This window comes from Carassius gibelio, chromosome B25 (genome assembly GCF_023724105.1).
Source record: "Carassius gibelio isolate Cgi1373 ecotype wild population from Czech Republic chromosome B25, carGib1.2-hapl.c, whole genome shotgun sequence".
Classification (NCBI taxonomy): domain Eukaryota; kingdom Metazoa; phylum Chordata; class Actinopteri; order Cypriniformes; family Cyprinidae; genus Carassius; species Carassius gibelio.
The window spans coordinates 21,220,360-21,248,155 of record NC_068420.1 but is presented as its reverse complement, the minus strand read 5'-3'; the positions used below and the strand labels follow the sequence as shown (position 1 = coordinate 21,248,155).

At 39.6% G+C, this 27,796-nt stretch overlaps 2 protein-coding genes across 3 annotated transcripts; both read right to left on the bottom strand.

The window, feature by feature from the left end:
• Positions 1–2,509: 2,509 nt before the first annotated feature.
• amfra (autocrine motility factor receptor a) lies at positions 2,510–12,807 on the bottom strand. Of its 2 annotated transcripts, none has more exons than XM_052597917.1 (13): positions 11,970–12,807; positions 11,793–11,885; positions 11,354–11,518; positions 9,688–9,840; positions 9,542–9,582; positions 9,321–9,453; positions 8,887–9,020; positions 8,375–8,485; positions 8,110–8,300; positions 5,845–5,948; positions 5,624–5,758; positions 5,336–5,517; positions 2,510–4,513 (listed from the first exon to the last, which is right to left on the bottom strand). In XM_052597917.1, exons 1-13 carry the CDS (start codon positions 12,189–12,191, stop codon positions 4,336–4,338), a joined length of 1,842 nt encoding a protein of 613 aa, XP_052453877.1. In that variant the 5' UTR covers positions 12,192–12,807; the 3' UTR covers positions 2,510–4,335. The 2 variants fall into 2 exon arrangements, with proteins under 2 accessions (XP_052453877.1, XP_052453878.1); XM_052597918.1 differs by having other exon boundaries at positions 5,336–5,502.
• A 326-nt stretch (positions 12,808–13,133) lies between these two features.
• On the bottom strand, positions 13,134–27,433 carry LOC128014345 (nuclear factor of activated T-cells, cytoplasmic 3). Its single transcript, XM_052597847.1, has 10 exons — positions 27,004–27,433; positions 23,887–25,027; positions 23,347–23,509; positions 22,186–22,385; positions 20,354–20,526; positions 20,028–20,168; positions 19,821–19,876; positions 19,570–19,696; positions 15,703–16,524; positions 13,134–13,789 (listed from the first exon to the last, which is right to left on the bottom strand). Exons 1-10 carry the CDS (start codon positions 27,083–27,085, stop codon positions 13,722–13,724), a joined length of 2,973 nt encoding a protein of 990 aa, XP_052453807.1. The 5' UTR covers positions 27,086–27,433; the 3' UTR covers positions 13,134–13,721.
• Positions 27,434–27,796: the final 363 nt, after the last annotated feature.

Below are 27,796 nucleotides of genomic sequence, written 5' to 3'. Positions count from 1 at the left end.
AAATGATGTTAACTGACTTCTTAAAAACCCACAGAGAAAAAAAGCTGCCTCTCAAAGTTATGATTGCAGCTCAAAAAAGGTTAAATTGAGGTAATGGAAGCATTCAAAGTTGCGCGCTGGAACTTCAGATGGCGGGAAATCAAAGTTGCTCTTGATTCCCATCCCATCCCAGCTGCGCGGGAAAAGCGACAGAACAGCAGCGAAAATCAGAGAGAAAAACCTGACGTGATTTAGTGACGGCTCTCGCTAGTCCCCGTGAGAAGCGCTGAAGAGACACATCAAACCTGCTTGAAGAGCAGCCGCCGAGCTGAGAGGGTGACAGCAGAGCCGCTATTGATTTCTGCCGGTGTAAAAGCACTCAGGGGAAACATTTCGACCCGCCAACGAGCTCAAACATCTCCAAGAGTTATGACAGATGCGTCTGACGTCACACAAACATGAATTTTTCAGTAGAGCTGTCTGATCCAAAAATCACGACAGTATTAAAATCGAGTTAAATGCAGATTTTTTTCTTTTCTTTTTTTTCCTTTCTTTTTTTTAACATTTACTCTGTTTTAAATATGAACACACCAATTAAAAATAGGCATTTGGAGAGTAGAGCAAGGTGTAAGGTTCTACTTCAGTGAGTACTTTCAAGGGTAGGCTTATTTGAGTTAATCTATATAAAGGGGGGGAAAATATTGTTTTTCTTTTCTTTTTTTTCTGACAGCATTCCACAAAGTTGTTAGAAGGAACCTGACATTAAACAGTATTTTCAGCAAAATGTAAACCTTACACAAAAGTACAACAAAAAAAAAAAAAAAATAATAAATAAATAAATAAATAAAAAATAACCCCATTGTTTTGGCCTGGGCAAATTGGCTTCTCTATTATGTCTGATTGTGAATCAGAGCTATAACTCCCAATATGACAACTCTCATCAAGATGTTTAAATTAGCTAGTCAGGTACAGTTGATTTTAATAACCTTAATATGAAAATGTTCATTTCACATTCATATATATATAAACCTGCAACTTTATAAAAGTAATTATAAAGTTATAAACAAATAATTGAACTGACTACTGACTAGTGATGAATGAAAATCCTCTTGAGATCACCTTGTAAATGAACAAACCCATTAATTACCACCACAGACAAGAGCAAAATCACTTAACACATAAATGTAAATATATATATATATATATATATATATATATATATATATATATATATATATATATATATATATATATATATACATACATACACACACACACATAGAAAGTGTATAATTATGAAAGCACTTAAGGGACTGTTTAGCTCATTGGGCCTATACAGTGTACTTTATCTGTGATTGAGTAATGCTAGTTTGTTTATAAGGAAATTAAAATTATGCACATGTATGAAAGAGGTTGCTGCCTTAAACCTCTTAGCTTGTATAACAACCATTTAAGGCAGTTGATCCCAAAGTGAACTATTCCTTATGAAAGCAATCGTTATTTACTCACTCTGGTGTTGTTCTGTCTATTTCAAATGCATCACTGTATTTGGTGTCAGGGCCTAACTGATATCAGTAACAAACATCAGTGACCTCAAGCTAAAGCTCTTCTTTTATGAGCAGAGCTGATGGCTGCTAAAGCGTTAATCAATCAACTCTTCATTAGAGACTGAGCTCAGTCCATACATCAATACAGCTGAACACTTCATCAAATCAATTGATCGCTGCAATTAGGTGTGCTCTTAGCTTTAGATTTGTTAATTGCATTTCATCTTATTTACTTTCAGAATATAAAGTAACTCAATTAAGCCTAATTAAATGTATTTTATCTTAAGGGTAGGCCTATATTCTGGTGATTTGGTGCCCATCTGTAGTTTCCAGCAAACGTTCGGTTCAGATGAAATGTCAGTTTTTGTTCGTTAATGGTTCTGTGGCGTCCTCTAGTGCTAATCAACACACATGCTAGTTTTACACTGAACATGACCCGAACTTAAACACTTCTTGAATGCGCTTTGAATTATTAATAATAATAATAATAATAATAATAATAATAATAACATAATTTATTTAGCTCTCGTTGTTCTAAACCTGTATGAGTTTATTCTATTTTCGGTAACCAAACATTTCAATTTTGCAATCAAAACACTAGATGTTGAGTATTTTATGGTTACCAAGTTTAAAGCTATACAAGTATGAAGTATAAAGCTAATGTTTTGAAAAGTTATTGCAATATATTAAATTTAATTTTTTCTATTTTATAATATATATATATATATATATATATATATATATATATATATTTATTTATTTTTTTAGTGCCGGTATATAATTTCACCTCAAAATGTATTTTTTCATGAAGTAGATCTGTTTTGTAGTGTTATGAATTAAGAACAGTCAATCTGAATTAAAATTGTATTGTTTTGTTTTTCCCTAGACTTGACTGGTGAAAAACTGTAATATTGTCTCTCAGGGGTGCCACCTGTAATGTTTTTGTATATATTCAACAGAAAACACACTGGTACACTGGGAAATGTGGGTAAAAGCTTCTAAAGCAGCTGTGACTTTTATTTTGTACAGGGTCATTCACATGTATTTTACAGTCTTTATTACAAAATTATTTACACAAATCAAAGTATTATTGATCCACTGTAGATTTGAGGCACAAATGAATGAATTGTGTACATAAAGCAATCCAATGCTTCCCTCTGGTTTCCAGCAAACAGCTTGACCGCCCATCGAATCATCTATTATTATCTGAATCACCCCAGTGGACATTCAATTAATACATTTTTTAAGAAATACTGCTTAAAGGTGCATCTGTGCAACCAAAACAAACATATTCTACATCGACCTGCGGTCATTACAATCACAACGACCAGCTAAATCAGAATCACGAGGAGAGTCTTTGGGAAAGATGACCAGGAAACAAACATGAACTCAAAGAGTCAGTGATTTCACGCATAGAAAAAGACGTCCACATGAAAGTTATTAAATAAAAAGAGATCAAAACATCCATGTGTGACACTAAAAACATTTGATAGAATAGATTCACAGTGTAAAACAGACAATTGTTTTTCAAGGTGGACAAACAGGCCATCAAGCCAATACGATTGTGTGTAAGTGGTCACAGTTTTGATGGTTGAACTTGAGATTACGGTTATTTAACAAAAGGCAAATGCTAATTAAAAGTCACATGCTATTAGATGAATAGCTTGTTCACTTCAAACTCAACATGCACGATTCTGAATTATCCTGTGATAATGTATTATGAATGCTGTGGGCTGGTAAAAAAAACAAGCATTTATAAGCATTAGTACGCTGAAAACCATTCAAATACAAACAGAATAAAACACTGACGAAAAAAAGCTACAAAGCTGACCTAAAGACCATAACTGTGTGTTATGTGTGAACAAATCAAAATTACCTTTGTCAGGGTAGATGCGCCGTTTAATTTGAACCGAATGAAAGAGTTGTGTGAAAATTACAATAGAACAACACTGAACAGACTTTCACTGAATTAAACATCATCTACCCTGACTGTTAGCTTCTCCCTTGCTGCAGCACAAAACATGAACATTTCCTCACTACAAGTTCAAAATAAGAGATGAATTAAATATGTCTGCTCTGAATGACAACACTAGAGAAACAAGATCATGTGACTAAATGAACCCCTTTTATGATTCACAGAGCAAACACTGTGAGAACAGACACTAGGATCCATGCCACTTTCCGTTTAAACGGTCATCGGACACTCTACAATTCTGCGATGGCATTGTAAGCATAAGAGATGGCTGCAACTCACAAGAGTCTCTTTTCGAGAGCTTGAGCCAACCGTCTTAAAGGCAGATTCAAATGCTGAACAGCAAAAAATGGTGTGGATATTCGCTGACAAAAGAAAGAAACTCAAAGTTCACCACACAGATCAACCCCAGCCTGTTGTTTGTTGCTTAAGCTCTAGAGTCAAACTGTTAGTAGGCAACGTAATATTATTAAAACGTTCAGATCCGTACAAACACGTTTAAGAAATCAAACTCCGGAACCAATTTTTTTTTTTACATATTTGAACAGCTGTCCAAACCATGCTCTTGTTTACGTACTTACATTTTAAAAATGTTGTCTATGGAAAACACATGAATAAAAGATGCATGTGTCTTTCTTTTATTTGAGGCTCGTCAAAACTGTACTTTTATTCACTGGTGCGGCAATGACACCATATATTATTTCAATGGACTGAATGAACTGAAATGTTTGATGGGTGCATACATAGTTGCTTCTAGCACAAATTTGCATTGATCAGCCCAAAATTGAATGATGGCATGGCTGTACCATTGGCGCATCATGCTTGTTTTTGCTTGATTCAGAATGGGGGAGGCTCCTGCCTCTGCATGCGTCTCTCGGCTGCAGCCGCCAGTCGTCTGCGCCTCAAGGTCACAGAATCTGAGTCTTCATCCTCCATGGAGGGCATGACATCATCAGTATCAGTGGCAGGGGTGGAAAACAAATCTTCTTCATCAGACTTTCTGTGTAGATAACGTCTAACAAAGAGAGAACAATGTTATATTAAAACTTAACCGGACCTAAAACAAAGCCTTGGGGCACTCCCACTGATCACTGAAGATACTGTTCACTGATCTCTGTTAAAATTGTGTTAAAATATTCAAAAGATTTGAAAGATTTTTGGTGTTTTCCCACTGAAATGTTATTCTTCAAAACACTATTTCTTTAAAAATGGGTGGTTATAAATAACTTTGGTAACACTTTAGAATAAGGTTCCATCAGTTAATGTTAGTTAACTACTTTCGTTAACATGAACTAAGCAAGAACAATCCTTCTACAGCATTTATAAGTCATAGTTCATGTTAATTTCAACATTTACTAATGCATTATTTAAATCAAAAGTTGTGCTTGTTAACATTAGTTAATGCACTGTGAATTACCATCAACTAACAATAAATAACTGTATTTTCATTAACAAACATTAACGAAGATGAATAAAAACAGTAATAAATGTATTATTCATTGTTTGTTCATGTTAATTAATACATTAACTAATGGAACCTTATTCTAAAGTCTTACTATAACTTTTTTCTGAACTAAATAATTTGTGACCTTTATTAGCCATAGAAAACCTGCTACTTGTGAACATTTGTTTTGTGTGTATATACTGATAATCCATTAAATCACAGTGAATAAAGAGAATGGAATTAAAATTTCTGTGCAAAGGCCACTAGGGGGTGAAACTCAGCAAACAAAACGAATGAGATGGAGATAGTGAGAAGATGGCTTTCATGCAAAATAGAGCAATGCAGTCCAAGCTGTTCAGCTCACACTTTTTAAGAAGTTATAGTGAGCCTCACCTGCGAGCTCTTTGGAGCAGCTCCTCCTTCCTCTGCATTAGCATCCTCTGTCTCTCATCTGCGGACTTGGAGAAGCGGCTCCCCCGCACCTCAAAGTCTTCCACCTCGGGGGCAGCGACCTCTGAACTGCTGCTGGCACCCGCTGAGTCTTCAGGAGAAGTGTTTATCTGTATGGGTGTGCGCTCCACAGGCGAGAGGAGAGAAACAAGCTTTTAAATTAGTTTCTATGCAAGCAATATATTATTTCAGCAGCTAATAAACACCTTTTGGTAGAGGTGTTAACCTCACCTGTGTTGGGAAAGGCACCTGGATCCTGCCCTCCAGGATGTTGTCAGTGGTGACCTCAACGGAGCGAGTGAGCTGTAAATCCTGCAGGATCAGATGGTAAGGGACCTGAGGAAACATTTCCTGGATCTGATGGGCCTGTGAAATCGAAGGAAAGTCAGGTTTATAAGATGGAAACATGTGGAGAACAGACGAGGCTGTTTGTAAACAGCAGGAGGACTCACCATGGCATTGAGCTGCGAGTTGTTGGCCTGTGCGATACTTAGGATGTTGGTGGTGTGCATGACCTCCACAGAGAAGCTCGGCAGCCAACTGGCAATGCGTGACCCTGAGGGGGAACCAGTGGAGATTAATATACCATATGATGCTTTAATTACCATAAGCCTTATAGTTTTACAGGTTATTAAAAATAAGAATAAAATATTTATGGTGTATCCAACAGTGATTTTCATATCCTAGTATTCATTTATGACTTGTTTATTGATTTATGCTCCTATTAATCCTCATCAAATATTCACATTTAAGTTATTTACTCATTACTGATACCTTTTTTTTAATGCATTTACGTTCAAATTTAATATTTGTAGTATTCTCCAAAAATATGTATTATGCACATATATCTTCTTCACCGGTGTTTGTTCGATATTGGGCATCATCCAACTACTGCCGGAGTAATAATGTTTCTCAGAATTAGTCATTAACAGAACTAGATGCTCTTTTCCAGAAACAGCGTTTTTGTAATATGCCAGATATCATATTTGAAAGTGCTAGTTTTGCTGTATTCGGTCTAAAGGTGTGAAATCCTTGTCTTGTCACACATACACACATACAGTCATGCCCAAAAATATCAGCACCCTTGGTGAATCTGATCAAAGGCGGCTGTGAAAATGTATCTGCATTGTTAATCCTTTTGATCTTTTATTTAAAAAGTCCACAAAAATCTAACCTTTCATTGGATAATAAGAATTTAAAAAGGGGGGGAAATGTCATTATGAAATATTTTTTTTCTCTAATACACAGTTAAGGACGCCGTTTTATTCAATACTTTTTGAAACCTCCATTTGCCAGTTTAATATCTAAATGTTCTCCTATAATGCCTGATGAGGTTAGAGAACACCTGACATGAGATCAGAGACCATTCCTTCATCCAGGATCAGTCCGGACCCTTCAGATTCCCAGCTTCTCCTCTTCAGTTCACTCCAAACACTTTCTGTAGGGTTCAGGTCAGAGGACTGGAAGGGCTGTAGCTGAAGCTTGGTTTTGAGCTCAGTGGACACATTTTTGTTGTTTGTGTTTTGCTAGCTCTTTTCCTAAAGCCACTTCACTAATTTGTGAAGCTCAATTATCTTTCGCTGCACATCAGAAATATATTCTTTGGTTTTCTGATTGTGATGGATGATTAAGGGCATTTGGGCTTTGTTTTCCCTCCTCTTTATATTTCTGTGAAACAGGAAGCCATGGCTGGATAATTTTATGTTCATAATCACGCCGTAGTACTCAGAATTGTGAATATGACTGGGAATATCCTTCAGAGTTATTTTACTCAAACATTTCTAGGGGTGTCCTTAACTGTGGTTAATGTGTAGTAGAGAAAAACATTTATTTCATAATGATATTTCCCCCCATTTTAAATTCTTATTATCCAATGAAAGGTTAGATGTGTATTATTATTTTTTAAATATTAAAAGGATTAATAATGCAGATTATCTTTCACAGCCTTCTTTGTTCATATTTACCTAGGGGGCTGATATTTTTGGGCATGACTGTACATACATATATATATATATATATATGTGACCCTGGAGCACCAAAGCAGTCTTAAGTCACTGGGGGATATTTTTAGCAATGGCCAAAAACATTGTATGAGTCAAAATTATCCATTTTTATTTTCTGCCAAAAATCATAAGGATATTAAGATCATGTTCCATGAAGATATTTTGTAAATGTCCTAACGTAAATATAACAAAACATAATTTTTAATTAGTAATATGCATTGCTAAGAACTCATTTGGACAACTTTAAAGGACATTTTTTTGCACCCTCAGATTCCAGATTTTCAAATAGTTACCGTATATATCGGCCTAATATTGTCACATCATAATGAACTTATTGGAAAATTGACACTTAAGACTATGTTTTTTGTTAACCACAACATCTGACTGGTCACGATGACTTGTATGACCTGATCTACGGTTGATACAAAAACATATGACACAATAGATGAGTGACATAATGGATAAGTCTATTTAGTTTCCTTCACTGTGATGGCTCACTTCTACTCTGTTTTGCTCCTTTCCTATGATTCTGCTAACATCTTCCTTCTCCTGGGCTTTTCTTCTGATATACACTACTTCATCCCTTAAATATAACAATTTGAAAACTCTCTGCACTTTAGAACAAATTACTGAATAGAATTATAATCAAATTAAACGTCTTCAACCTGAAGACACTGGTGTGGATCTGGTGTGGATGTGTAAGAGACGCCTCACCGTCGAAGTGGAAGAAGTGGTTGTGCTGGTTGAGGTGCGGCCGGGCCTCTGTTCCCGCTCCGGCGGTCATGTTATCATCCAGCGGTGCCCTCTGACCCTCGTCTCTCTCTCTCACGCCTTCATTGATGTTCAGTGACATACGGCACGTGGGACAGGAAGTGTCCTGCTCCAGCCACGAGCGCAGACAGGAACTGGACATCAAAGCATTAATGGTCAGATTCAGATTCAAATATTAGCGTGTCGACGGTAAGGGGTTATAGCTCACTTATGGAACAGATGTCCACAGGGCAGCTTGCGTGCTGTAGTCATTGAATCCCAGCAGATGGCACAGTCATCGTTATTAGCCAGCAGCTCGTCCGGCGTCGCTACAGCAAACCTGCACAAGAAGAGGAGTTCATGTCAACACACACACGTCTGATTCATCACACACACTCAGTGACACACTCTAACATATGATGCACATGAAGACCTTGTTAAGAACGGTGGAAAGTTTCAGTTTTCATGTAGCAACCATGATAGATTTACTTAAAAGAAAGACAAAAATCCTTTTTTTTTTTTTTTTTTTTTTAAGAATTAGAACATGGAGAATGAATCTGATTAAGTAGACACACACACACACAAGGTCAGAGGTGATATCCTGTGCTAACTTCTGGTTTCTAGCCACAAGCTAAACCCATTACACCACATCTTATCTTCTTCAGCAGCTTCTCTCTCCGGTTGAGCAATACACCCCAGCGCCTGCAGAGAGGTCGCTGTTTTAGCAGTAAGCCTCCTCACCTGGACTCCATATTGTCAAGAACACGCAAGTAGTTTTTATGGCGGCGAATCCGTCTCTGCACCTCGTGGAAGAGATAGCGCAGCTGCATAAAGATCACAAGACTAGCCATGGACAACCAGATGTTCCCGAAGAGCTGTAAGAGAGAGAGAAACAGCACGATCACACAGACGCTCGGGATTAGACCGAAGGATCAGAGATATCACTGCAGCTGATGCCTCGGACGGTGAGCTAGTAATACTGGAAGTAATATCAGGGCTTATCTGTTCCATTATATTCCCTTTACTGTGTTTTTACAGTGTTGTGCATCATAACCAATCACACACGAGTTGATGAACGCAGCGGCCAATCAGAGGCGTTCAGATAACTGTAAACATCAGCCCAGACTCGGACTCGCTCTGCACCAGTCACACGCTCACACGAGTCTCTCTCTCACCAGCATGTGGATGTGATGCATCAGGTCCAGGCACAGGAGGGTTAACTCCATGCTGAAGTCTGTGTAGTAGATGTACGAGCTCTTGTTCTCCCAGGTCCCCTCATGGTTCAGGTCCCACAGGTGAATGGAGTACCTGTAGACAACAGATCGAAACCTTCAGATTCACGGCTCTGCTCCCTCACGATGAATGAATCTGAGCGTATTCTGGAGCGAGCACACACCGTATGATGACGTGTCCCGAGCGCACCGTCACCAGCAAACACTGCAGGACAGGAGACAAGGTTTGGGTTCATTCAGGATGTACGGACCAACATGCAAGCGCTTTTCTCTTTACGCTCACTTAGAAAGGTTTGGGAAGTGTTCTTACCTCAGCTGCCATGAAGGCGACAGTGTGCATGCCGTGAAGATGCCCGACCAGAGCGCAGAGCACTGCCAGACCCCCGCAGCACGCCAAAACAGACCCCAGCAGAGCCAACACTCGCACGTGACTGACCACTGGAGTGGTGGGAGAGAACGAGAGCTGCCCCAGAGAACAACAACACACAGAAACACATGAGTAAACACAGAGGGAGGTACAGAAACAACAGGGACGACAGGAAGTGAAGGAGAAGAGGAGAGGAGGGAGAAAATGACGGAAGGAAGAAGAAGAGAAATTAGCAAGTAGGCAGAGAAGGTAAGAGTAGACGCAAACGCAACAAAGGAGGAAAGAAAGGAAGTAAATAAAAGTGAACAAAGGAAAGAAAGGAAATAAGAGAGTAGGAAAGAAAACTAGAAAATGCTGGGAGTAAATAAGAATGAAAAGGAAGTAAAAAAAGTCAATAAAAAGGCAAGGAAAGAGGGAAGGCATGAACAAAAGAGAAATAAGAAACCTAGTAGGAAAGGCAGTAAAAAAGAAAGTAAAATAATGGAGGGCAGGAAGTAAAGAAGGAAACATGAGAGAAAGGAAGGAAGAAGAAAAGGAAGAAGGAAGGGAAAGTTAGGTAAGAAGGAAGAAGGGAAGGAAGCAAAAAAGAAAAGAAGAAGAGAAATGAGCCAGGTGAGTAGAGAAGGTAAGAGTAAATACAAATGCAACAAGCGAGGAAAGAAAGGAAGGAAGGAAGGAATAAAACAGGAAGCAAGTCAGGAAGTAAGTAAATAAAAGTGAACAAAGGAAAGAAAGGAACGAAGAAAGGAAATAAGAGAGTAGGAAAGAAAACTAGAAAGTGCTGGGAGTAAATAAGAATGAAAAGGAAAGGAAGTAAAGAAGGAAGTCAATAAAAAGGCAAGGAAAGAGGGAAGGAAGTTAGGGGAAACAAAGATAGGAAGCATGAACAAAAGAGAAAGAAGAAATCTAGTAAGAAAGTAAAATAATGGAGGGCAGGAAGTAAAGAAGGAAACATCAGAGAAAGGAAGAAGGAAGGGAAAGTTAGGTAAGAAGGAAGAAATGAAGGAAAGATCGAAAGGAAAGAGATGAACTGTGTCACATTTGAAGTCTGCAGACGTCATTAAAGATGTCTTATTTAAGAGAAGTAACCCTAAGACAACGGCGTTTAAAATATTATCATTTCTTTTTTACTTCGCAGTTTAACGGTTACTTTTCTTAAATGAGACTTCCCCGATGACGTAATCAAAATGAGACACAGCTACAGTAAATAAAGAGAAAAACACGAGGAAGGTAGAAGACTAGCATGAACGGAGGAGGGAAAGAATGAAATCAGGATGAGAGAGAGCAGATGAGGATGGGAATGAATGAAGGAAACAGAAAGGAAGGAAGGAAGGAAGGAAGAAAGGAAGCCGGCAAGGAAAGGAGGAAGCTAGGTAATTCAATTCATATTTTGAGCCAGGAAAACCAAACTACTCAGATACTCCAAAAGATAACTGCTCTGTATTTCTTGGCAGTAAAATCTAATAGTGATGTTTGTCAAAACAGGATATTCTGACAGTTCGCCGTGTGCTAAACGGTTTCCTGAATGAATTCATCTCACAGTCCTACTATAAATAACAGCTTCCAGTCTTGATGAACACTGGTGTGTATTGATGTGGTGCAGACTCACGTATTCGAAGCGGTCTTTGCACAGCTGCACCATCAGATGCAGGAAGATGAGCACGGAGAACCACAGACACCACAGCACCACCTCCTCCACCCGCTGCACGTTCAGCACGCCGAAGATGAAGATGAACTTGTAGAAGACGAAGTTCCAGAACTTATCCTTCAGGTGCTGTCAGACGGAGAAGAGCAGACGGACAACATGTTCAACACTTCACGCTTACAGGAACGCTTTCCTCTACTCACCGAGGCTGCTTTTACTCGAAAGTACAGCATAAACAATAACATTGTGAAATATTATTACAATTTAAAACAGCTGTGATCTACTTTAATGTATTGTTAAAGTGTGATGCTCCGCTGTATTTTCAGCATCACTCCTCCAGTCTTCAGTGTCACATGATCTTCAGAAATCAGTATAATATGGTGATTTTGGTGAGGACTTCTACCTGCTTCTCGCTGACTCTCAGCGGCCCAAACACGATGCACTGGATCCCTTTAGCGATTAACATGAGGACGCAGCACGCCGTGTTCACCATCACCTGCGGGAACAGGACAACTCGTGTAAAGACAGTCACAGATCAAGCCGTGTGGGGTAAAATCTACACCCCAGGAGTGTCACACACCCAGACGAAGAGGCTGTCTGTGATGAGGATCAGCAGCACATGAGAGAGCACGCTCCCGGGGCGGTCCAGCTCCAGCTCCTCCTCAGGGGGGCTGTGGGGGTCCTGGGAGTCTCTGACTGAGCTGTAGGCACTCAGTATGCTCCCGGCCAGCAGAAGTGTGCTCAGGACGGTGTATGTCTGTAAGCTGGGCCAGGGGAAGCGCTCCAGAAAAAGCAGAGGCATCCTGACTGCTGCTCAGCTTCGACTGTCTCTGGTGTTCACTGTCTCTTCTGGACCCTGAATCTGATCACTAGTCCCAGTGTCCTTTTACAGATGACAGCAAGTCCTACACAATCACATTTAAACTCCTCTTAATGCAGATAAAGGCTAGGACCTAAGAGCCCAAACTGAAAGCGGTGTTTATATAAATACAGGCGCTTGTGTGACAGCTCTACGTTACGTGTCCTTTTCTGTTTGCATGCAGGAGACTCTATAAACAAACTCCAAAATACAATACACCGTTATGTATTACGTTTAAACCCCATAACGGAGAGTACAGTTCACTTCTTTTGATTCGTAAAACCGATGTTTATTTTTTAAAGAGCATATAATTATTTATCATTAGCATGGAGGCTAATCTGCTGTAGCTACGCAAAGGTTAAAACACGACAGTGTCTTAAAGTCACCAGACGGTCTTTAAATCCGTCCAGTGTCGCTCGACGATCTGTCTGATATCGGCTTGGTTTAGATAAAAGGGTGAAATCTCAAGTTTAGATCCGTTTCTCTGGCTGTTTCTGGCACTTTCTGTCCCTCATACCTGTTTCCGCTGACTCTGACGTCATTCTGTTGAACTTCCGGTGATTATATGACAGGAGGCCGTCCTTCTCGTGTAAACGAATACGAAACATTTAAATAGCAAAAACATAACCTCAGTAACCACAGTCAAGGGCAGTCAGAATAGCCGTTACGTATTATTTTGTTGTTGTTTATATCATAGATACCGGGACTAAATTAGCACTATGGTACTTCTTACGCGAGAAAATAAAAATGCACAAAGTTTCGTGTGAGGGTTAGGGTTAGGTGTAGGGCCAAAGAATATACAGTTTGTGCAGTATAAAAACCATTACGCCTATTTTCACAAAAACAAACATCTTTTTTTTTTTTTTGGAGTCCTTGAAAAATGAAGATGGTCACAAAATTTATTTTATGTTCAGAAAAAAATCATAAATACAAAGACATGTCAACAGTACAAGTTTGAGAAACATTTCTTCTTAAACGCTAAACAGGTAACAGATCTTTTTAAGTCTTAGCATATTCCAACATGGGATTGTGCTTTATATGCACATATGCTGCATATTTGCATCTTAATCATTCATTTTATGCTTCTTATGATTATCATACATTTCGATAATAGATTTTACATTTACCATGAAATCATTTCAAAAGGATAGTAAAAGGCCTGTCTGGTTAAGGCACGTATTGAATCAAAAACCATGACTGGTAAATATTTTACATTCACATTTGATATGTTCAGTCAAAAAACAAAAAAACTAAACTAAACTATATACAAATACAAATAATAATGATTGAATGCATCCTCTAAAAGGCAGAATGTTTTATGTGCATGGCATTGCTCTTAGGAAATCTTTTCTAAATGTGCAGTAATGCAAGATGCTGAGATTGAAACAGTTGCATTGAGATGTCCAGTTCTCTGATGATCAGTTCTGTAGCATTGATCTTCTAATCAGTGGCACATTCTGTCCAGGAGTGAAGCTACGGCACACTGTTGGCATTCCCTGAATCTGGAGTCTCAAACCAGTCTCTGACAATGATTTCACTTACTGCAAAAGAAATGAAGCAAACACTTTAATATGAGATACTTAGTGGCACATCTCTATCTCTCTCTCACACACACACACACAAACTTATATAAAACACATATAACCTCTAATGAATTTAAATAATGCATTGTTCATTTTTGTCCATCTACAGTGTATTAAATCCATCTGAGGGCAGTGTTGTTCTTAGGGGTTTTCCTGCAGGTCTTATTTTAATTCAAAACACACTTAAGCATCCGCACACAGGTGTTAACCACAGAGGCTGAAACTGAGTTTGAATTAATACAGTAGCCTGTTGAGCTATATTTATGGTTTTTACTCAATAGCTCAAACCTAGCTTCAACTAGTTCCTGAAATAACACTCGTTTCTTTGACTTTCCAATAACCAAGCAAATCTATTAATACACTTTAAACACACAAGAAGTTATTTACGGCATGACATCCATTAAGCATATGAAACGGGAAACAGAGTATACAGTGTGGGCTAAAAATATATCTAAGCCAGAAAAGGTAGCTGTGCATTTGGATAAGAATCTGTTTGAGCGAAGATGAAAGACAACACACACCCACACACACACACACACACACACACACACGCCCTGGCAGTGAAGGCAGCATGATGCCGGACAACAGCCCTCACTCAACAGGGGTATTCCAGTCCACTGCACCTGTCCTCTCTAACACGGATAAGTGCTGAGACATAGTAACAGTGGGCCAAATAAAAATAAAAAAAGTGCCGCAAACAAAAATAATACTGTCTGCGAATTGGATTTGGCTAATTATAAATGTAAATATTTATGATTTAACTGTGCAATATATAATTTCATATTTAATCTAAACCCTATGTTTCTATATTTAATAAAATAAAAACATTATTTTATTTTCATTATTTAATATTTTATGTTGTTTTATTTGCAACATCTCGTTCTGGCAAAAATAACTTTATTATAAATTTATTCTATGCTATTCTATCCATAGAAAAAAATAAACACAAGGAATGCACAGCTTTTTTAACAAAGACCAAGTTCAGTCAAGGCCATGTGCTTCTTCCGGGCTAATGGCAGCATCATCTTATGTGAAGTGTAACACTGTAACAATACAGCTGCGTAAAGCTAGCGGTGGATTAGCCTTCAATGTATATTTAGCTCTTTCAGTGACTCCATGCAATGCCAGTATCCTCTTTCCCGCCGCACTGTGGGACAGGGGACTATAATTAGGCCCAAACTAAACAGGCTTCCAGACACTAGGGGTGGCAGCTGCCAGATTGTCTTGAGAGTAAACATAAAGCTTGGTTATCATATGCCACAAAGCTAGTGCATATTTTGGTATTGCACCCAGAGTTATTGACCCAGAATGAGACACAGTAAGTGTGTATTATGTGTAAACAGGTAGCATAGTCTAGAATAAACATGCATATCTGCTTTTCAAAGTGAAACTGTTAATGGTTTCCTTTATTTCTGGATCACTTAAGGAGGTCACCCACATTATTGGGATAATCTTGATTACCAAGTTTAAAAGCAGAAATGTGAAGCTTGTATGTGTTGCTTGCTTCGGTAGCAAAATTGTCTAAATCTTGTTTTTAGTATTGGGATTACCATTTCAAGTTTAGAAGAAGACCTAATGTTAGCTCTTATGGCTAGACCTTTATTTATTTTGGAAAATCCCTTGCCTCAAGATCCACTTTCCTTCAGAGATTAGCTCCTACCTGCCTGCAAAATACTGAAGATCTTGATTGGTTTGTGTTGGTGTGTTTGATTAGGGTTGGAGCTAAACTCTGTAGGACAGTGGATCTTGAGGTCCAGAGTTGAGGACACTTGTTCTGTAGACTAGTTTTGCTTATCAAAACACATTTCTGTGGTAATCAACATTGTCCACTTAACTTCATTGCTTTAAAATGGTTCTCCTTGGAGTCTTACCATCATCAAGAGTGATGTCCTGTAGGCCTATGGACCGAAAGGCTAGCTCTTCCTCTTCCTTTGGTTCCTGTTTAACGTTGAGGCGTTCTCCATCTCGTGACATACTGTAACTTGTGCTGGACTCCTGAAGAGATGCACCTAAAGGTGGAGGGTCCATCAAACCCTCTCTGACAGACGGTGAGTTAGAAGGCACTTTGGGAAGAGTGGGCTGATGGGAAAGAGGAAGCCCCTGGGAAGACGAGGACTGTGGGAATTGCACTGGATCCACTGGATGCAGACCAGATGTATTCACATTTGGGCTAGATATCATGGGTGTATTGGACACTGAGGCAGGCCCAAGGCTGTGGAGATTATGATTGTGTTCTGAAGGAACGCCTTGGTATCCTTTGCGTAGTTGAGACCTTGGTTGCTCTGCTAAGATTTGGAGTGACTTGCAGCCTTGCAGTGAACCACCAGCCACCGGAAGACTAGGCTGTCCTTTGTAAGACAGATCTTGTTGAGGTTTTTGGTACAAAGAGTTGTTGAAATTCACCAATGAGGGGTGGAACATAGGGTGGAGATCTGCTCCAGCATTGGGGCTTCGGTCTGGTGGAAGTGAGCGGCTCAGATACAGAGGATCCTGAGGTGAGTAACTGAGATGGCTTGAAGAGGGAGCACAGACTGTCCCTTCAGACAGCAGCCACTGCTCAAGAGGCTGGGTTTCGTCCAAACCAACTGGTTCTCCAATAGTGGTGAGACCTGCTGGGAAGGAGGTAGGATGCTGCCCTGCAAGGTCATGGGTGTTACGGTCCATCCTTATGCCAAACTCCTGCTTGACCTGCGCTGCTTGGAAGAAGGCCGTTTACCACATTACAGATTAGCTTTATGAACATTTCTTCATTTCTGAAATGGTTTGACAATAGATAAACTATCTTGACCATCTGAGAAATAAATAAGTCCAGCTCTACAGTAATCTCAGACAACATGGTGTATTACACACACACACACAAATACAAACTACTAGATGAAAGATTGGTTGGTCCAGGAGTGTCCAATCCTGCTCCTGGAGAGATAACGTCCTGCAGTGTTTAGCTACAGCCAGCTTAAACACACTTGACTGAGAGTTTCCAGTGAGTCTAAAGACCTTGTTTAGCTGCTTAAGGTGTGTTAAAGGGATAGTTAACCCAAAAATGAAAATTAACTGTCATTAATTACTTACCCGTATGTCGTCCCAGGCCCATAAACATAGCAATGACATCAGTAAAATAGTCCAAGGGTTCAATCGTAATTTTATGAAGCTATGAGAATACTTTTTTTTGCACAAAGAAAACAAAAATAATGACTATGAGTATCACAACGCATGTGCTTGCTTCCTCTTCATGTAAACAATGAATGTGCATGAAAACGCTTACATTGGACACGCACATGTGTCATTACATACAAAGAAGAAGCAAGCGCATACGTCGTGATACTCTCTCCAAAATGGCTGTGCACCACAGCAGACGGGATGAGGAGGAGAATTGTTACAAAATATATATATTACTGTTTTCTTTGCGTACTGTGGAGGATCAGAGAGCTCTCGAATTTCATCAAACACATCTTAATTTGAGTTCTTAAGATGAACAAAAGTGTTATGGGTTTGGAACGACATGTGGTGGGTATCAATGACAGAATTAAAATGTATCCATTTAAATTAGGGTTGGAGCTAAACTCTGCAGGCCAGTGGGTCCCCAGGAGCAAGTCTGGACAGCCCTGGGTTTGCCTCTACACTGGTAGCCACTAACTTCCTGCAGATCTTCAGTCTCAACACATCTGCCTGTTAATTATAAATCCTGAACACCTTGATTGGTTGCTTCAGGTGTGTTTGATTAGAGATTAACTCTCCAGGGTCGCAGCCTTCCAGAAGCAGAGTTGGCTAGTTCTGCTAAACCCAAATTCTCAGAGAGAGTGAACACACACTTGAAGAGCAGGACATATGGTTTTTTGAAAAATATCTGTTTTGCAGTTTATAACATAGCTATCCTTGAATGAAAACAGTCTGCAAAGTTGTTAATCAAAAAAGTGCATGATAAATAAAGATATTTCGATTTGATCGATATATTTTCTAATCTTTTGCCTGTTACCGGTGTACGTCTCTGGGTAACACATTTGCATAATCCCCACCTGCTCACGAAATACGAACAGAGTCTGACCTGGCCACAAACACTTCCTCTATTAGTGTTTACATCATGTTGAGATAACGCTGTGTTCAAGGATACCACAGAAATACAATTCAAACCTTTTGTTTTGTAAGAACTACTTCTCAAATTTTGGCTTTTATCTTCGTTGGCTTCTAATCTTCTTAATTTGGACTAGCAAGCTTTCTGAACCACAACCTGTAAGTATGATTGATACGTTATGTGTACATTTTCAAATGAGTGCTCAAAATATCAAGGTTTTGAGTTTAGGTTTCCAGTTAAATCATATCACTGTCTTACTGAAGTAGTTCTGATTATTCGATATCAACCCACTATTTCCTAAGAATGTGTCGATTAATGTAGACTGTAGTTGCTCTAATTACATCGTTTAATAATAAGGAATGTAGTGTAGCACACAGACTTTATAATCATTGTGAAATTGTTAAAGGGTTAATGTTAATGATCAGAGTAGGCTTGTGGAAGGGAGGGGTTTGCTCCGAACTTGAACGAATCATTTTGGAATCATTGGCAAATGACTCTAATATCAAATATATATTCTGAGAAAATGACAATGTTTTCTGACCTTAGTTGTATTTAAACTTGTTGTAGGGGACTCAATACACAATATTAGGACACCTTAAAATACCATATGACCTGCTCTTTAACACCCTGCCAAGTGATGAATCACCTGGCTGATACAATAAATGCTTCAGAACATCTGGATATCCCTTAGATGTTCAGTTTTGTCCAAAACACTTAGGCCTCTTGAACTCTTTCCAACTGGTATTATCCTGCATTTCAAATCTCCTGTGATCATTTGTTGTTAGATTATTTTTTGATTAGATTATGGTAGATTATTACTCGTCTCTTACTTCATGACACTCTCCATCACTTTCACACGAGCGATGGGTACAGCACACAAATACTACGGTATTAACAAAAGCATATTATGTGGCTTACAACTAAATGGGAAAGACAGCAAATGAAAAGTGCCGAGTCCACCTCTATGTCTACTTCACGATGTGGGAAGATTTGCATAACATTGCCCAAATATTCACATAAAGAAAGAAGGCGTAACTTTTATTTTTGCTGCAGTATTGTTGCCGCCGCCGTCATGTCGTGGAGACGCTGTGCTTCATTATGAAAGTGGAAATACTTTGTTTGGTCTTCCAAAGAAGGACACAACATTTCAATGTCAACATTTCAACCCAAATATTTGAGTGTGTGCAGCACGTTTAAACAGGACTGTTTCCTGAACCTACAAACCGTATAATTTCTGTAATTACATTTATATTCACACTGTTGACCAGTCCCTTACACCTTAACCCACCCTTATATCTACCCATAGCACCAAACCTGTCCCTAACCTTACCCCATCCCACCTCAGTAGCAGCAGAAGTGTTTTCCAGTACAGTAGGAACACAATAAGTGCATTGTACTTATTTCTGGATGTAAATACATGGTAGTTAAGGCCACTTAAATATAAAGTGGGACCAGATTCATATTAACTGCTTCTGGGCAGACTGTACAAACCTTCATAGAGTCTGAATGAGCTACTACCTTGATGAACAAGTTGGATATTGTTGCATCTTCAGAATACATGTTTTTAATTGTAGTTGGTCTTTGATATATAACTTGAACTTTCTCTTGCTGTCTAACTGGCAGTTCTTGCCACCAAATTGGCCGAGACATGTTGATAGTGTGCAATTACCTGAAAGATAGGTGAAGAATTGTGAGACGCTTCTCTTCCTCTTGCCATTGCTCACATAAAACTGCACCTGGGTGGAGGAAGCCGTGGTTTTCTTGTAGTATGGAGGAATCTTTACCACTATGCTTGTCTAAACAGGAATGGGAACACGAGAAAACTTATATTATGATGTTAACATATACATATATTATGATGTTAAATAAATTGAGGAATTTCAGGGTTTTATTACAAAATTAAAAACACTCTGTGCTTACATTTTGACTCTTTTCTTGTAAAGCCCTCACATCGACCTCCCATTGTGTTTTACCATCTGGAATGGAAAAAAAAAGACAACAAAGGCTCTTTTGTTTTTACATAACATAAACTGTCATCCAAAATGTATTCCACGACTACTGATCTAAAAAGTGTTCCTAATTACACTAGCTGTGAGAATAGTTATTGTAAAAGATGAGTTCACGTACCAGAGCCCTTTTCTAGGAAGACAACGGTTGACTCTGGATTGATGTTTTGGCCTGTTATAAGCATCTCTTCTCCTCCATTCACAGATCCACAGGCGGGACTAAAGCTCTCGATTTGGGGAAGTTCCTGCGCTAATCGTTGAGCTAGTCAACAGAGAAAGAAAAAAGCTGTAAATTGCAGATGAAATGTTCATCATCATGGCTTGGCAACATTTTCAAAATCATGGCGACATCATCACGTTCTAAGTGCATATGAACGTTGTATCCGTAAGAAAAATGCTCCACCCAAATTGTTTATGTAGAAGATAGGTAATGACAGAAGAACTCACAGCACTCTATAGGTGTGGACGCCACCTGCAGTGACAGCACTTTTCCATTGTGTTGAGGGATATGGACACGAAACACAGCACGCACACGGGTGTTTTTACGCCCGATATCCGTCTCTCCTTTCCGCAGCTCGATGTCTGAATTCCGTAGCTTCAGGATCCCAGCACAGTCAATGCTTTCAAAGATGGTAAAAGTCAGTTAAATTGTGTTTATTTCATAAAATTGCGGTTATGTGTGGAAATGAAGCCAGAGTGACATAATTGCTGCTGTTTGATGCCAGTGGCCTAGAGCAACTTTTAACTATAAGATATAAATCCCATTTCAAATCAATTCCACTTTGTATATTCATAAGACATGCAGTTAGTGAATATCATCGACATTTGAAAACTTTCTATTAAAAGCCCGGCCAGTATGGATGCGGGTGAATCCATGACAGATGTTTTGAAGTTTTGAAGAAATTGAAGAAAAGTCTGTTATGAGCGGTTTTTAGTTTTTTTTAAATGGGTCATCGGATGCAAACTTCACTTAAAAATGTTTGAACTGAAATGTGTGTTGGCAGTGTGTGTGCACACCCACCCCATAATGGTAAAAATCTAGATCAATCTAGATAAATAATATCCCCTTTTTAAAATCAAGCCATTCTCAGGTTATTGGCTGTGTGACGTCAAAATTCACGGTCAAAACCTCACCTAAGGTTTACAGTCTCATAGGTCATGTCCACACTAATACGTTTTCGTTTAAAAATGCATCTTCTTCTCTCAATTTTGGCCTTCTGTCCACACTGAGATGCCGTTTTTATCAAGGAAAACTGAGCTTTTGAAAATGCTCTCCAAATTGGATAAATTTGGAAACGGCATTTTCGTGTTGTAGAGTGGACTGTGAAAACGATGACGCAAGTTTAGTCATGTGACGCATATTAGATCAATAGATATCCGTGTTTATACTGGTATTGTGCATGTAATGTTAATGTTTTTGCATTATTGAGACACTGCTTTCCAAATGAATGTTGTTCAGTGCTTTGACGCAGTGTATTTTGTTTAAAGCACTATATAAATAAAGGTGATTGTTCGATTGATTGAATGTGCTATGCACTTTTACACTATTGCTATAGATGTGTTACTTTGTACTCTCTTCATATCACAGTCCTGCAAAAATGAAAGAGAGGGCGTTTTAAAATGAAAATGCTGTTTTCAAATGTATTCGGATTAATGTGGACGTAGCCGTAGAGAGCTGCTCGGAAGAGAGGGGCGGGGTCAGCAGAGCTCAATAGCATTTAAAGGGAGATGCGTCGAAATGGCTTGCTGTGAACAGAGCTGTTCTTGACAGAGTAAAAAGGGTGTTGTTGGTTTTTTACTATCATTTAGAATTTTTTACCAAATTATGATACAGACTTTTCATTAAGATCCTAAAGAATCATATCAACTTGTGGAAAATGGGCATCCGATGATCCCTTTAATGAAAATGCCAGATAATAAGGTGGGTACCAGGATTAAAAAAAAAAAAAAAAAAAAAAAAAGATTTATTTTATGTGATCTCAATATGTCGGTTTCCATGAAGTAAATATGTAAAATATATCAGTACCCCGATATAACTTCATTTATAATATTGAGTGTAAATCAATAAAAACATATTTATTAAAAGTATTATTCATTTCTTGAAAAGTAAAATGGAAAAAGTGTTCTGAATTTCACATACTTTCCACTAAGCGCTGACATCTTTTTGATATAAAGACAGAACTGTCAGCCATGTCAATACATCATTTATGCAAAAAAGCACTGTCTACAGTGCATGCAGGGCAGGGTGCATGTAAATCAGAGGTTTGTCTGGAAGGTACCTGGCACACATATTGTTTTCAGGCAGGAGAGGAATTTCGAGAACTTTGGTGCAGGATATCACTGTCTCTTGACTCGGCGTCGCGACGGTTTTCCCAGTAATCCTGTGCACTTGATAGAATAGATGTGGCCTGATATAACGCTCATCCGCTGTCCCGATGAACATCTGCAGGCTGACGGGTTTTTCATTATACCCTATTAGCTGCAGACGCAAGAAATAACCATATGAGTAAACATGTAACCGGTTATTCCAAATGAATCGTTCCTAGATACGTCTGCCTAGCCATTATCCATCAAAACTTTAATGCTTTATAGCTCTTAAAGTATTCAGAGTTCCCCATATAAGACTGACATTTGAATCCAACATTCAAAGTTTGTTTACGATCTTGGCGATCATGTGATTATCCCTGAAAAGCTTGCAACATCTGTTCCTTTAATGTCAGGAATGGTCGTATCATAGGTAGCTAGGGTAAACAAACAGTCAAACACATGTAACATTAGCTTGCACCCTGTTAAAAATACCTCAAGCTGACTGGATCAAAAGTACTGTCCATAAGACTGGCTGCTTTTTCTCAAATGGATCTCTCCTTCTCTCATTGGTAAATTCTAGTGTGATTAACCAGTAATATCTAAACTATCTAATACAGCTTTAAAAAATATAATGTATAACAATGCAAATTAATATTATAATAAATAATTAAATACACCCAAACAATAATCTGTTACTTGTTCTTGTACTAGAGCAGATGTCAGATGAGCAACACACCTTTAGGTATGGAACTCATTCTCAATTTATCAGAACAATGAAAACCGCTGTGCAAGTGCAAAATTGCACACAATACAGTCTGCATGCTGTGTGACTAACAAAAACAACACAGAACAGTCGGCAATGATGGATGAAATACTCCATCAACAATTAACCATAATCAATAAATCACATGAAATTCCATGAATAATTCACAAGTGACGCCTAATGGAATAGTAAAAATGACTGTTTCCAAACAGGTTTTCACTCCCATTTAAAAAAAAAAAACTAACAAAACAAAACAAAACAAAACAAAAAAACCTGTGGTCAGGGCCCAAACATAAACCATTGTAAGTACTGGTAAGTACTGTGGGGGAAATCACAAAAGACTAATCTTAGGTCTGGTGTAAAGTCTGACCTTAACTACAGGGTGTCTTCCGCAGTCTGATTTAATGGCCCCTCTGCTGCCCTCCGTCTCATAATGGGCTCTGTGGTGAGGTTTAGGTTGGATCTCCATTTTTAACTCACACTGGCCACACTGACTGGGCAGAGGAGAGTCCAGTGGAGGTAAAGATGTGGACCTGGGTAAGGAAAAGAAACAGCAGCAGCTGTCACAAGTGTGGCTGTTGTTTTAGATCCAATGAAACTGAACACCCATTGCTATAGCCTCAACAGGTTCATAAATGATGGAACAACAAGGCCAAAAACGTGTAATCCAGGGGTCTTCAAACTCCTGCACAGTTTAGCCCCAACTTTCTTTAACACACCTGCCTGGAAGTATCTAGCATGCCTAGTAAGGCCTTCTTCAGCTGATTCAGTTGTTTGTAATTAGGGTTGGAGCTAAACTCTCCAAGACATTGGCCCTCCAGGAAAGAGTTTGAAGACCCCTGAAGTAACCCTGACACTTGTTCAAAACCAACAGATGAACAACGGAGTCCAATATGTGCATGCAGTTTACCTGTATAAAGGAGTGCTGACTTGTTTGGGTCTAACCCAAGGGTGTGTTGGGACCGCTAAGAAATGTTCCACTATGTCCTCTTTCTTTAAACTGGGGAGGGACACAGCTATGCCTGAGTTTAGCGATGGATTTGCAAGACCTGAGTCTGGAAGACTTGAGTCCTCTGGCAACAGAGACACTTGATGCTGGTTGTGGTCGGTCTGATACGTTCTTCTTGTTTTGGATGGGATGTCTACCTCCAGTGGAGGGGACTGGTAGGGGGCAAATGTGGCACCTCCCAACCATGTCTCCTCAGTGACACTCCCCCGAGGAGAGTGAGATGGTGTTACATTGGGGGAAAGGTGCGGAGATGCCAAACCGGGAATGACCTCTGCACTGGAATGCCGCCTTTTTCCACATGGAGATGTTGGGCGAGAAGAAGGCCGCGAGGATGAGGATTGTGGACGGGGACTGAGCCACGTTTCCTCGCTGACGCTGGTGCGGGGCGACTGATACGGCGACAGCGACTGGGCGTAATGATATTGTAGAGGTTGCTGATGATGTTGTTGGTAACGGCACCAAGGGTCATCTCCATATGCAGCCAGAGGAGAACCAAAGGGGGACACAAGCGGAGACACTTGAGGAGACGCCTGGGGAGAAGTAAATGGGGACGGCAGAGGAGACGACAGCGGCGACACTAGAGGAGACGCCAGCCGAACTTGAGCGGCTGCCTCATTCAACTCTGCCTCCACGTCATCGTAGATGTGCGAGAAGGATTCGCAGGACGAGGCGTCAGACAACCAGCTACGGGAGGACAAACTACTGCAGGGGCTGGGACACAGTGAGGACGTGTCCCTGTAGGATGCATCCAATGGCAGGAAGAGCTGGTCCCTAGATAGAGACCCAGCACCGGCTTCCCCACAAGCACCTGCCAGCTCATCTAACTGGTGCGCGCCCAGGTCCTGGTGGTAGTTTGCTGGTATAGAGGTGATTTGGATGCTAGGACAGTCAAATACCCTGCTGGGAGACTCCATGGGTTGGAGGGAACCTGGGTGAGGCGTGCCATAAGATTGGTTTGCATAGCTGTCCTGCTGTTCTGGGGGACGGTGAGGCCCAGGAGGAAAGAGAGGGTAGCAGTTGGGATCATCATCCGGTCTAGATTCTAGAGTAACAGTGAAAAAGTTATTTATGTCACAAGACAACCCGATATGCCTCACCTGGTTTATGCCATATGACATTTTATTTAAGGTTGGGAATACACTACAGACTTTTGCACAGAATTTCGCCTTGTTTACATCTGGCGAAAGTCAGAGCCAGTCTGCAGATTTTTTTTTTTAGCCTATGATGGGCATAGACTATGATTACATAAATAATATAAATATGATTTATATCCCCTAATTTTTTTGTAATGAAGTCGGACTTCTTTTGTCCATTGGGAACTGATTCTTCACAAAGAGCTGAACTGACAGATGATTAACTGACCAATCATAACGCAAACATATCATATAGAGGACAGTAGATAGACTTTGGAGGGCTTAAATGTGAAAACATTATGCATATTGACGTCTTTCCGCAGTTTAAAATACATACATGTTAATTCTGCGATTTAAGTAAATACGGAAAGATTGGTTCACGTGCACTGCTTGAACTGAGGTAATACAGCGACCTGTAACAAAACATTAAAAAGCCACAAAACTGTATTTATTATTTCAATCTCTTAGCTGAGGCCATTCTTTATACCAGAAGTAACTACTCTGTCTTGTCAGTTTCCTCTTTGCTCGGTGATGTATTTTTACTGCATGAGAACATGATGTGTAGTGTGAGAGCCACATTGCTTGTCGGACATAGCAACAGTTAACATAGGAGGGCTGGGTTGTATTTCAAAAAATGTCTTATTATATTAGGACACAAGCCATAGTTACTGTAGAGGAGAGAGGAATAATTTATCCGAATCCAGACTCCCCTACTCGATGAAGTTTTTTTGAAGCCTACTCTGATGACATGACTACTTAAGAGATGAAGAGGTGGACTAAATTCTTATCTTTTTATCGAAAGATTATGAAACAAACTTTATTACAATGTGCACCGTTGATTGGTTTCAGTAGGAAGGACAAAAACAATATAGTAACTTTATTAAGCTGTAAAGTTATCGATATCCTGCTGCAAAATGTACTTATAGATTTGTAGTTGTTTTTTATTTTGTGTTGTTGTTGTAAATAATCCCTGACAAACAAAAATCCCCAAGGTTAGGGTTATCCCCAAACAATGATGTCCCCAAGAGCATGAAGAAGTCTTCACCGTTCTCCAACAAAGCAAGGTCATATAGGTTACGCACTTGGCATACTGTAGTGCAGGCACTTGAGCACATGCATTTCCAGAGATGCTCTTATGCCTCATTCAGACACATGAGCAAACTGACAGCTGGCAGAAGTGCAACAGCAGCTAACCATAAATATCACACACACTCACACTGATCCACGAGCCGGGGATGCTGTCACACTGATAACACTATCTGTCTAACATAATGTTATAGACCCTCACTGCACTCAAGCTCCAACAGTCCAGCAATAAAAAAAGGTGATTTACTGTTCAACCATATCAGTTGAGTTTACCTACAGCTGGAAGAAAATGGATTACAATGGACAGAGTAACTTGCATTAGTTATAACAGTAGCGTACAGTAGGGAAGTGCAATATCATATGATTACAGTGCCAATAACAATAACAAATATAGGCCTATGCAAAGCTAACAATAGCAGTTGTAGTTCCACGTACTGTATACACTAAAACTGACACGAAAACAGCGAAATTATTCGCATACATGCAGTAAATACGCACACACATGCATGTTTTTGAAAGATGTTTCGCATGATTAGACTTCGACCTTCCTCTTTATGCGCGTCAACTACACGAACTTCTACATTTGATGCGGAAAGATAAGGAAGTGACTTTTAGTATTCAGAAACACACGGTTTCATTTATTCATAACAAACAGATCCAAACATGGCCACTTCTGCATAACATTCTTGACGTGAAGAAACGCGCAACTATCGCTCGCATGTTAACCTCGCGCGCCTGCACGCGCTTCATTGATTATAACCGTCGCGCGCGTCGCGTTCGGTGAAAGTATCACACAAACCTGCGTGGCCCAGCGGAGACGGGTAACTGCTCTCCCCAAACATCAGTCTGAAGTCCAGCTCCTCTCTGTAGTTAGTGGTCATTGCATTAGCGACCTGTAGCCCTACTTATTAAATGATAAAAACAAACAAGTCCATGCGTGCGCAAACGCAACTATAACACTACAACTTTCTGCGAGCGTCACTTTGGTTGACAAAAAAGAGATGGTGTCAAAACCCGGAACACACGGTCCAAAATGTCCCTTTTCCCCCAGAAGTTGGTCAGACCGAGCCTTTGATGTCGTTTCTTCTTGGACTTTGTCGACTTCCCGCCGTGTTTAATAATCCCATGCTGGGTTCGGTGTTGATCTGGAGTCTCGCGCACATGTAGATGGCTATAGTAAAGTTACATGTTACACTGCGACTCGGGCGTGACGTCACGACATCTGACACACGACAAACACAGGCAGCGCGCGCACGAACGGTCACACTCGAGATGAATGTGCGCAGGCTATGTCCAGCTGTAAAGTTAATTAAAGACGAAAACGGCTAGAATGTATTCGGTAACACGTTATTTTGAGGTGTACTTGTTACACATTACACGTACTTACTATTTTAATATCAATAACTTATGCAGAATTGCACGCAAGTAACCCTAATCCTAACCCTAACCATATAGTAAGTACATGTAGTTAATTAATATTACTCAGTACTTACATGTATAATTACACTGTAACAAGGACACCTTAAAATTGAGTATAACCATTATTATTATCATCACTGTAGTCGCAATACAGTTTCTAAAGAACTGAAACT